Raw genomic sequence first — 12,190 nt, forward strand, 5'->3', positions numbered from 1 at the left:
GTCATGAGGCAGTTATGGGGTCTGTACACAAATAGGTGCAGTTTCCTTGCTGCTTTGCTGAAAGAAAGCAGTGAATGTGCTGCTGCTGCAGAGAGGAAAGGGAACCATACCATCAAGATTGTATCATCCACGTCAGAGAGCTGTTGTAGTGGAAGAACACACACACACCAAAAAACAAAACAACAACAACAAAAAAACAACAACAACAACAACAACAAAAAACGCCATTGTGGGAAATTTTCATGAGACAAAAGGTTTTGGAGTTGCTAATATTAAAGTAAGACAGACCACATGATACAAGAACTGTGGGTGTCACAGCTTTCATTTGCCAAGTCACACCAGTGCTTTAAAGCAGTGCAGTGAAGTACACAGAGCTCTGACAGTGACGTTTCATTTGAAAGTCGTAGACGCACCCTTTACTAAGTTTTTAATAAGGATGCTGGTTTTTAATTGATGCATTGCTCAGTCAACATATGAGCCTTGTTTGAGTAGATAACAGTACCTAATATTAAATATCTTAGAAGGTTTTCTTGAAGGTTCGGGGAATCCTCTTGCTGACTGATGAATAAATGCTGTGTTCTCTTTCAGCTGTGAAACTTATTGTCTTCAGATTCCAATAATTTGTGGTGCCAAACCAATAGTAGTTCATGTTCTTGTATTCTTTTGTGGAAAATGAACAAATCAAGGTGTTAAAATTGGAACACTCCACATGTATGATGTTAAAATTTGCTCTTGTAGATTGACAGGTCACCTTTTATCCTTGTGCCAAATTTTATATTGGAGATGTTTGTGTTAATTCTGACAGAATAAAATCAGTCATGGCTGCCCTGTTACTACACCACATTGTTGACAAAAATCAAATAACAATACCAGTGTAACAGCAGAGCTGTTACCACAAGTATGATTGTGACTTTGCAAAAGCACATAATGCTAAATAATGTAATTAAATAACAGCTGTATTATGCATGTTGGTTTAGGATTTTAGAATCTTAATTCCTTCATGTATTCAATTATATTATCAAGCTACCTTTGTATTTACCTTTTAATAGTCACATTTGGGTTTTTAAATCTAATTATGATGGCTCTTATTTCTCACTCCTCTCTGAACAGAAGAGTCAGAAGGTATCACTGTCCTCTGACAAATTGGGAGTCATTGCTATGACTAAGACAAATAGAAGCCATTATTTGAGCCTAGATAAAGATAGAAATCTATGTAATAGGCCTCCTGGTGAAATATCCCACTTATTTTAAGTTATATGGTGCTTGCATTGCATGGCAAAAAAAAACCCCAAATTATAGACTTTGTTCTGGCTTGCTTTGTCTGCCCAGGGAAAACTACCTGCAGTTCAAAGGTCATGCTCCACCTCCTCGCTTGGCCTCTGTTCTTGCTTTCATTCTTGAAGTACTTCAGAGAACCCAGAGTACTGAACTGTGTGACATCGACTTGGTTCTCCCAGCCGTGTTGAAATGCTTGGTACTGGTTAATGAGCTGCAAGGTGAGCTGTTTGTTTGCTTTAAGTACATCTCTCTACACCTGCAAGATTTCTGCACTGCTGAGCATCTTTCATCCCTGTATTTAAGACTCTCAGATGAGGTGAATAAAACAATCTGGCCAGCTAAACTAGGCAAGGCCTTTTTTTTCATTAACTGGTCTGGGACTTCTGTCTCTCAGGCAGAGAAGTCCTCCCTCATTTAACTCTCTAATGAACTAATCAACTTCACAGGAATCTGAAGGCATTTCCTTTTCCCCCAACCTTTCCATATAATCTCCACCATTAGCAATTGTGGAACTATTCTTCCACCTAAAGTTAGGAAGCCAAATAAGACTAGTGTATATTCTCCCCATAGAGGCATTATAAATGGATTAAAATAGCATGTTGCTCTCTGAAGCTATCTTTTGAGTCTCCTTTCTTCTTTTAGCATGGTTTGTTTTGTAGTAAGAACATCTTTATTTTTAGCTACTTAAAGAATGAAGGACTCTTTTCACCCCACCATTGTATAACAAACATACCTGAGCTCAAACTTTCCATTTCTTGCTGCTAGAGTGTCATTAAGCAAAATTTGGATTCACCTCTGACTTCTCCTGGGAATTTTCTCTAATAAAGTACTGTTTGTCTATAATAGTTTCAAGGACAAGATACACTTAGGAAATTGGCTCAGTCATCACCAATTTTCTTCCCCATTTTGCCATCACAGGCATATCTGCTAAAAGCTGAGTACCCACGTTGCAATGTGCCAGGGAATGAGCTGGAAGGCCTGTGCTGCTGTAGCCACCAGCTCCCTGCCTGGACAGGGTTCTGCCACACCCTTCTAGAAAAGTCCTTGCAGCCCAGTTCCACCTCTATAAAGGAAGAACTGTGTCTTGCAACTTGAGTATTTATTTGGAAACAATTATTGAGAAAATAGTGGGGGAGGTTGTTGGGTTTTTTAAGGCTTTTTTTTCCCTTTAAAAAAGAGTTAGAGTGCATTTCAGAACAATCTCCACCACTGAAAGAATGGAGTAGATCCACATAGCTTTGAGCAGGACGTAATGTTGCGACTACCTTACTACCTTTCTTTTGAATCAAACAGGAATGCTTAAAGAACATAAACAGAACTTATATTTAAATAAAACCTCTCTTTTCTCTAAATGTATATCTCTTGGCTTTAACTTTAAAAGACCATAGTGTATTTAAAAATCTGTTTAAAGGATAATGGGGGTGAAAATAAGACTTTTGCATAGACCTGCGACTCATTCTGTTCTTTATAGCCAATCTAAGTGCTCTCACAGTCATTTCACTTGCATCAAAGAAAGATGAAACCTTTTTTTTTTTCTTTTTCTTTTAAAAATCTTTGTCTTCATGAAAGACCTTCTCCAGATGGTCAGTTCAAGAGCTCTGTGTGAATCTTCTGATTTTTCTTTTGCAGTTAAAAAAATATCTACACACATTGTACAGTACATGGTAGAAGGCTGCCAAGCAGGGTCAGGAGGAGAACATACCACCCAGCTGACTTCTGTATTTAGGTAACCAGAAAATATGCCAACTGGCAGCAAAGCTGCTGCAAGCCAATTGACAGCAAACAGGTTTCCTTAAAATAACTAATTATCCTAACATGCTGCATTGTTGCTTGTTGATGGTATTTTAGTAGTGGAACTTCTGGCACTGGATTTGAACACAGCTTTGCCAAAAAGCCAGAGCAGAAAAATAGAAGTGAGAGACATACCTGTTTCCTCAGGGGTGAGGTACTGTTTTCAGAGGCATAGAGTAGGGAGATGCGTTGCTCCTGCTATGGGAAAAACTCTTTGGGAATGCTAATGGTGCTGTGAAAGATGTGTGTGCCTAATTTGAAGTGCAGCTAATCTTCATATAACAAGCTTAGCTTTTTTTATTTGATTCTGTGGCAATAATAGATTATTATAATGTAAATTATCCTTATTTCATAGCTCTGCAAAATAAATCCTGTATCTCACATGGTTACAGTAGAAGTGCTGCATGACTTGGTACCCAAAGACATTCTGCAGCCCTTAAGCACTGCTGCTCTTTTGGGCTAGGTCTAGGTGGATGCCTCGAGAGAGACTCACTGAAAAAAGAATATGTGTTTGTGGGAATGCCAGTCTGTATGTGATACGTCACTTTCACAGGCTGTGTCATCCTTAGGGTGCTAATTTTGATTTTAATGTAATCTGGGAGCTTTAAAGGCCTCAGATCACCAGGACAGCAAATGAATGTGCTTCCATCCAATGGTCTGCCTTGTTTAACATCCAGGGCAGCTTCATAAGAAATACCAGCATTGTTTCTGCAAATTTGAATCTAAAGCTCTTGTTTTGTTAGTCTTTCTATTACAATTATTTTTTATTAAATAAGAAATATATAGTTTAGTTTTGCATTCACACACATTATGCAATAAAGTGCTCTGGAACAAGGTAGTCCTGGTAAAACAGCAGCAAAATCTGCCAAATTACTTGAAAATAAATGTGTGGAATTTTAGCATTAGGCTTCAAAACCATGGCTTTGTTTAGAGAAAGTATTCCAGGTAGAGTATTCCAGTGTAACAGTATGAAAATTGCAATGCAGCCAGATTGCTTGTTCTGATTAGACTCTTCAGTTTTTGTTGGCATGTTCTCTGCATCTAGTTTTGACCCTGCACTGAACGCCCCTGTATCCCCCTCAGGCAGTTTATCCAGGACTACACTGCTGTCTATGATCACCGGGTTTTCAGCATACTGGAAACAGTGGCAGTCTTGGATCAGACTTTTGTTACCAGCCTGATCCCCACAATCACACAGTCTCTGAAGGATTCTGAGCGCAAACAAGGCCTTGGAAGAAATGCTGCACAGAGGTTTGGTTTTCATTTAATATTCTTTTTTGACAATGAATAATAGAGGTTTAGTCTGTTGAAAGAAAGCAAAGTTAAGACAGCAGGACAGACACTCAAAAATGAGTGATTTTTAAGTGTTTTCAGCCAGAAATCTCCCTTAATTCAAGCCTTTCATGGTTTTAAGCAATCTTTATTTGCTAAATAGTTCCAGAGATGTTTTGACACTAGGGTCCACAGACCACAGTAGAATTTATGTGAAGCCAGGTTGTCTCTACATTGTATGTTGCAAAACAGAATTAGGAATTCCTTACCTAAAGGATTTTCCTGTTATTCCCCATTTTAGAGGACTTTATGGGTCATATGTGAAAATTATAGTATAATCAGGTATGGTCTGAGATGCGTGGAAAATACTACTTAATATTGAGAGCTCTCCCATAATCTAAACTTAGAAGAGTTGTGGGTGTCCAGGAAAGGCTGGCTCCTATAGGCGCAGCAGGGTCACACTCCCTGCGTTTGCCCCTCAAGAACTTAGGACAGAAATATCTGACACGTGAATCCATCTGGCATTAGGCGAAAATGGCACAGGAGGGGAGCAGCTCTGCAGGGATGGTGGTGTCTCTGGGTGCAGATGCAGCACTGACCTTTCAGCATCTATGCAAGTATTGTTACAATACTCCAGGAGGCTCTGCCTGGTGTGGCACCTGAGCCAAAAGGGCTCCTCCTGTTAGTGCTGCTCACTAGAAGGCTGTCCATGACTCTCCTGTGGTCTAGGCAAGGAACTGGCCCCAGGGTTTGCATTACTGCACATCCTGGGACTACACAAAGGGCGGGATCCACTCATGTCTCACACTGGAGAAGTTCTGAGGTGTGTGTCACCAGGGCCTGGGCTATAAAAAGTCCAAAAGACAGAGTTGTGCAAGAATAACTCATGAGACACTGAAAGGTAATCACAGGATATTCATCTTCCATTTAATGAAAAATGTATTTAATTCATTTGTGATTGTACTATTCACTTCTAACTATTGCACTACCAACAACTGCCTTTGGTTTTATTTAAGAGAATTTTCCCAGGGTCAGCCTGATGTACCGTTATATGCAGAATTTCCACACGACCTGCTTTTCATCCCTTGATAATGTGTTTCATAGCTAAAATTTTTGTTTGTTTTTCTTTTGTTAAATACTGTTAATATGGTAATATTCATCCCATTATCTACAAAATCCTGAAAGCTTGCAGGTTGTTTGAGCTTCCTGAAATACAAGCTTGGAGATTACTGAAGAGCTGTATTTTCTTTATCCTCATCACTTAAACCATATATATTATCTAATCTGTTGTTGATGTTTTCTGTTAGTAATTTGTATTTAGAATGTGCTCCATTACCCAGCAGCCTGAGGTGATCCATGAGCATTTTATTTTAAGAACACTAATTTTCTCTCTTCAAGAACACCTGATTTTCTCTCTTCAGTCCCAGGCTCTAAATAACATGATATTAACATATTCAGTGCAATTACTGTAGACATTAAAGTGCAAATCCGTATCTATAAAAGAAGTAAGGTTCAGAAGTTGCATTAAATGCTTACAGTGGTGATGTCCAGTGTTGTTATTGCAAGGAACTAGTATGAAAACTTCAGTTTTGTTTGCTGAAGTTAGTATTTCATGACAAAAATAGATAATTAGAAAAGACCTAAATGACAGAGGCAGTACTTTAACAATAATTACATTATCTGGGCTGGAGATTATTAGAATGAACTTAAGGTGAAAAGTCTCATCAACACAAATGCACTCTTCTGGAAAATCCACTTGAGTGACAGTTCCCTTCTGAATCCCAGGTTTATTTTAAAACAGACATTGTCCTTGGTTGAGGATGGTTGTCTAAATCTGGGTCACTGCTGGGCTGCACCCAAGTGTGCGGGGTTCACATCACTGTGCTGAGAGTCCCAGGGATTGCTTAGGCAGAAATGAGAGAGCAAACATCAAGTCTGAACACTAGTATCATCTAGGCCTTGGAAACTCCACGTTTTTAAATAAGGAACTTGTATTTCACAGCAGTTTACTAAACAAGTAGGCTTCTAAGCAGCTCCACTACACTTCTAGCTGTAAACAGTGCAGTCCTTATTCTCCTCTGATCTGGCCATGCTAAAGAGTCACAGCAAACAAAGCAGTTGAATGGGTGGGGGGAAGTTACTAAGTTTTAATATCCCAATATCTAAACAATGTGTTTGGGAATTACAAACTTTTACTGCTAGGATCTGTGAGATGGTTAAAGTGACATATTATATGTTTTGTTTTCTTTCACCCCAACAGAGAAGCCTATAAGAGACTCTTATCTCACCTTGCAGAGGCTGGACAAAATGAGATACAAAAACTGGAAAATGAGACAGATCAGTAGCGTGCTGGTGATTAATCCTTTCCTCTTGGACGTTATGACATTGCTGGTACCTAAAACTACAGACTACAACACACTAAACGAGTTCTTTATCTTTACAATGGAAATACAGGCATCAATTTTTGTGGTTGTTTTTTCCCCAAATTTATGTATTAATTAAAAAAAAAATCTGTGGTATTTTATTATTTTCATGCATGTGAAGATTGGCTATCCTGATGAATAGCAACAGAAAGATTGAAAGCTAATTTATTACATATTCAAATATCTATATGAACAGAGCCTGTATTGCAACAAAGAAATAGGATTTCAAAGAATTTCACAACTTTGTTCACATTGAATGAGACCCTCTTAATAGTGTCCTTTTGAAAATCTTACTCAGTCTGTTGTTAAGAAAACCATAATTCTCTAATTTCTTATTTATTATTTTAGTAGAATGGGAAAAACATGTACTCTCTAGTACTCAACTTGTTGAATGCAGTGCATTCACCAGGAGTTGTGCCAGTGTGATAAAGCTTGTGCTGAGAGCATATTTTTATGTTGCACAGAATGTATATAGCTGTCTTTAACTTCCACCTGTATTAAAACATTTCAGTATTTCATATTCCATTGTAAAACCTCTCTGTTTTCTTTGTGGGTAATATAAGAAAAGGCAGGTTCAGATTTCTGTTCCCTTCCTTTTCAATGCTATGTTCTTGAAATTGACCTATAATTTCCAGGGGTCCCAATGGTCATTTTACTAGTCATGACGTTTTTAGATATCCACTTAGACTAGGTGTGAAAGGTGGGAGGTAAAAAGAAGAAAGAACAGACTTCTAATTAAAATACTCATCATTTGATGATAGGCTAGTAAGTATTCCTGTTTGCTGAGAAAGTTGGATCTTTCAGATATTTTGCTGTGTTTTTTGTGGGTGGATCTAGCTCTTTAACTTTTTCTACGGTTTTTTGTTTTGTTTTGTTTTTTCTAAAGTGCTCGGGAAGCTTTCATTAATGGCCTTAGTATCCACATTTTTCATTTCGCTCAATCATTTGAAGCTTTCTGAAAATTTCTGAAACTACCTGCTGGACTCTGGGGTGGGTTTACCATTAATGGCAACATCAGTGTGCAGGCTCTTAAAGTTATTCACATTTTAATTTTAAAATGTTAACAGGAAGGAGAAATTATTTTTATGTCTAATAGTGCCACAAAAATCGCTAAAATCTTGTTGAGAGCAGCTTCCCTTTCGTTACAGTAATCTTATCAAGTCGAACTAGATAATCTTCTTGCCTAAATCGGCTATCGGCACTTCAGATAATGCAGTAACTAAAAGCCTCTTTAGGCTACTTAATTGTGCAGAACATGGAGCTTCTTTTCATTATGAAAGTGACTTATTGAACTTGCATTGTAGCTTCTCATAAGCTTATATACCTGGGAGTTTTATTCATCCCAAGAGGATTCTGCTTCCGAAAAGCTTTTAAAAAAAAAAATAAAAAACACCCCTCTCTGAGAGAAATTAATTGAGATGCCTTCAGAATTTGAGTCCTACCACACAGTAGATCCCAGAACAGATGTCTGACTGTAGCATTACTTCCTAAAAGTAAAAACTGTGATTTTAAAGGATAGAACAGACATTACAACGAAGCACTCAATGATTTGTTTAGTAGGTTATTAAAGACATATTTAATACTATCTGCAGTGGTTGGAAGTTTCTGAAAAAGCAACAGGACTTTATGTAAATGCATAGGAGCTCCTGGTGCATGAGAAACTAATTTAAACAGTTTGGAGATTATCATTCTTCTTTGTCACAAAGTTAATGTGAACAGAAATAAGGCATTTTGCATCGCAGTCATCAACCACTGCCAAATGGGTGATCTGATTTGGTCTGTTTATTTGCTATGGACATTTGCAGATGTGACTGATAGTTCTAATAATATTAACGAGAGGAAGACTTGGAGAGCGCTGGTTCATGCTGACCTACCAAGTATACACCAAAACAGCAGGCCAAAACCATTTAGGAAGAAAAATGCTGATTTTAACTAAAATTTAGAAAGAAACTAAAAGCTAAAAAAATATATATTATGTCTTATTAGATGCTGACTGTATAAAGGCTACTTAAGGCAATAAACATTATTTAAATTAAACCCTTTTATCTTTTTTTTGCATTGAACAGTTTGGTTTAAAAGTAAAAGAGGGTAGATTCAGACTAGATATATGAAAATTTAATTTTTTTACTGTAAGAGTGGTGAAACACTGTGACAGGTTGCTTAGAGAGGTGGTAGGCTGCCTCATTGAGTTGAAGATTGCTACTCATTGTAGGGGTGTTGGACTTTAAAGGACCCTTCCAACCCAAACCATTCCCTGATTTACAGATGTTGATGTATTTGCTTAGATATTCAAATACTACCTCTCAAGAACAACCCATCTTACTACTGGCATTTGGACAGGTGGACATTGCTTCACTTCTGCTCCTTTTCCCCAGCTCATTCAGGCTTCTGTGTCCTCTCCAAGGCTTCCAGAAACAGCAGCCACCCCTATCTGGGTGCTGTTGTCATCCTCAGCTGGTGCCTGCCCACACAGGCTGCTGCAGAAGGCAGAGCTTACCATGGGCCTCTTGTCTCACAGAAACATTCAGTATTAGCAAAGGGCTGAAAGGCAAAGCAGCATTGGGTGCATGACAGTGTTAGAGACTCCGTTGGTCTGAGGTACAAGCCACGCTGCAGTTGAGTGTGACTGTGACTGTGCTAACAGGTCACCACTCCGGACGGCTTTGTGCTGCCATAGTTTTTGTCTGAAGCATCATCACCATAAAGTGACAGCCTGGTTTCAGCTTTTATAGCTCCTTGGCCTGCATGTTTGTAGCACTATGGCAGCATTTTACTTGGAGGATGGCAAGGGTGTCTCCCAGTACATTGTTTAAAAATAACACTGCTTGCATGGACAGACATTTCCTGCATCTGTAAATTCCACAACTGATGGTAAAAAGATCCTGAAAATAAAATTATAGCTAGAGTACCTAATTCAGAGAAATTTCATCATTCAAAATGAAAAGTGGATGGTATTAAAGCTATTTTGAATGTTGTGATGGTTTAACGGCAGCCAGCAGCCAAGCTCCACACAGCTGCTCCCCCACCAGTTGAATCGGGGAGAGAATTGAAGGGATAAAAGGTAGGAAACTCCTTTGCTGAGACAAAGTTTAATGGGGAAGGCAAAAGCCATAAATAGGAATGGCATGCAAATAAAGCAAAGCAAGGAATGAATTCACTGCTTCCTCAGTGCAGGCAGGTGTTCAGCCATCTCTAGGACAGTGTAACATGGGAAGATGAACAGTCTGCCGTCACTCCAAATGTCTCTTCCATCTTCCCCCCACTTCATGTACTGAGTATGATGTCACATGGTCTGGAATGTCCCTCTGGTCAGTTTAGGTCACCCGTCCCAGCTGTGTCTCCTCCCAAGCACCCCCAGCCCCCCCCCCAGTGTGGCAGTACAAGAAGCAGAAAAGGCCTTGGCCCTGCGTAAGCCCTGCTCAGCAATAACAAAAACATCTCTGTATTATCAACGTTGTGATCCAAAACAGCCCCATACCAGCCACTGTGATGAACATTAACTCCACCCCAGCCAAAATTAGCAATTAATTACTCATAACTATAGAATCACTGTTTGTCAGTGGAGTTTTAACAAAAATTTTCATTTCAGTATGCTTTTTCTTGCCCTGACCCTGGTGCCCAGTCTGCGACCAGTGTCCTTTCGTTTGGAAATGCTGATACTGGTGAGGGGAGACCTGTCTGAAACAGAGCCATCGTGAGCCTTGCCAGAATTTTCCACACTGATCTACTTGGCCAGAAGACTGTTCCAGGATATAAGAGGACTATGTGTGAAAATACACTAAGCACTCTTTCTTTTCTGCAACAAAAAGAATTGAGATCTAAATAGACAGTATTTAATCTTTATATTTCCCCTATTAGAGAATTCAGGATACCAATCACCTCTGACCCATTATCATCCTTGTGATATGAAACACATGTCCAGCACATGATGAACAATGGCAGGCAGAGGGAAGTCTGGCTTATCTTTCCTTTAGGAACCTTAACAAGATAACATGGGAAAAAAAAAAAAAAAACCTGATCAGAATTCACGTGTGACTTCCATTAGTCCCACAAAGCTGTCCCTCTGTTTCATAAGAATTTTACATTTGTTATTGTTATTGAAGAGCAGAAACATGCTAATTTAAATTACTCTTTGCTTTCATTTTCAATGAGAAAAAAAAAAGGATGGGGGTATGTGTTTCAATAAAAAAGAGGTTCTGAAATAGAAAAATGCACACCTTTTATGCTGGAATAGAGCAGCAGACCTATGGAAAGAATAAGGTCCTGGCTTATCTGTTGTAATTGAACAGAAGAAAAGCTTCCAATAGCATAAACTGCTTGGTCATCTAAGGAACTTGGATAACTCTTACATTAACTTATATTGCACTTAAATGCAATATAATTCCCTCAGGAGTCCAAAAAAGAGGTTTTACTGCACTCTGGTTTTCCTTCTTTCAGAAGCTTTTTGAAAATTATGTATGCAATGGGTATTTCAAGTTTAATCATATTTTAGAATTTTTAACTATTACTTAAAACTCAAATTCAGTGTAATCAGCCCATCTGTTAGCAATGGTTATAAAATTATGTTGAAGATTAAAAATCTGATGCACTGACAATATGTCCTAGCATAATTAAGCTTGTTTTATGATGAATGACTAGGATATGGCTTTTGTCTACTTGAGCAGCTTTAAAGTGGTAAACCTTCTGCAAGCTTAATGTACAAAGTGCAAAGGTATGTACAGAACAACAATAATAACAACAAAATAGTAAAAGCTCAGATCCTCTATTCACAGATGTGGTATCTTTACAGGCCTTTGGAAATGCCAGCAAAGTAATTCCACATACAACCAAATTCACTGCATTTGTCAGACCATCAAACACTATCTTGGGTCTACCCTTCTCCTTGCAGAATGACACCAAAACAGGCATTAAAAATGCAAATTTGCTAAATTCATTATTTGTTTTAGAAAGGCCCAGCATGACCTGCATAGGCACTGGTGGAAAAATTAGCACAGCACTTGCTTACATGAATTGAGGGTATTGCTAAAAATACTTACTCTGTTCTTCAGTACTTGAAGCATTGCAACATTAACATTTTAAGCATTTTAATTCTGACATTACTGTGAAACTGCTATAAATAATCATCTCTGTTGGAAAACCATTCTTTAAGTGGACACTTTATCCCTTTATAAAGTGTGCTTGTGGGGGGGAAAACCCCTCATTTTGCAAAAACGGAACTGCATAAGTCCTTTATACACCGTCTATGTACTGAACTCCCTGCAGTCTTTCTCCCCTACAAACTCTGCCTGCAGATGAAGTGTTTTAACCTTGCCCTCTTAATTTATTCTACATTTTAATTTTCAATAAACAGATGCCGCCTCTTTTCGCGCTTGTTTCCACATTGTTCCACATTCTGCCTGGGTTGTTTCTGCATGTGTGAATATTCA

General features: G+C 38.5%; 1 protein-coding gene across 2 annotated transcripts in view; it reads left to right on the forward strand.

The window, feature by feature from the left end:
- Positions 1-7,284, forward strand: part of MMS22L (MMS22 like, DNA repair protein) — an 89,530-nt gene extending 82,246 nt beyond the window's left edge. For both annotated transcript variants that reach the window (XM_066179520.1, XM_066179521.1), the window contains 4 exons: positions 1,330-1,496; positions 2,908-3,004; positions 4,153-4,320; positions 6,602-7,284. In XM_066179520.1, the coding sequence (XP_066035617.1) occupies positions 1,330-1,496; positions 2,908-3,004; positions 4,153-4,320; positions 6,602-6,686 (517 nt within the window). In that variant the 3' untranslated portion in view covers positions 6,687-7,284. The remainder of the gene's footprint in view (positions 1-1,329; positions 1,497-2,907; positions 3,005-4,152; positions 4,321-6,601) is intronic.
- Positions 7,285-12,190: the final 4,906 nt, after the last annotated feature.

This window comes from Chamaea fasciata, unplaced genomic scaffold (assembly GCF_029207755.1).
Source record: "Chamaea fasciata isolate MVZ Bird 193981 ecotype frontalis unplaced genomic scaffold, bChaFas1.0.hap1 SCAF_3, whole genome shotgun sequence".
Lineage (NCBI taxonomy): Eukaryota > Metazoa > Chordata > Aves > Passeriformes > Sylviidae > Chamaea > Chamaea fasciata.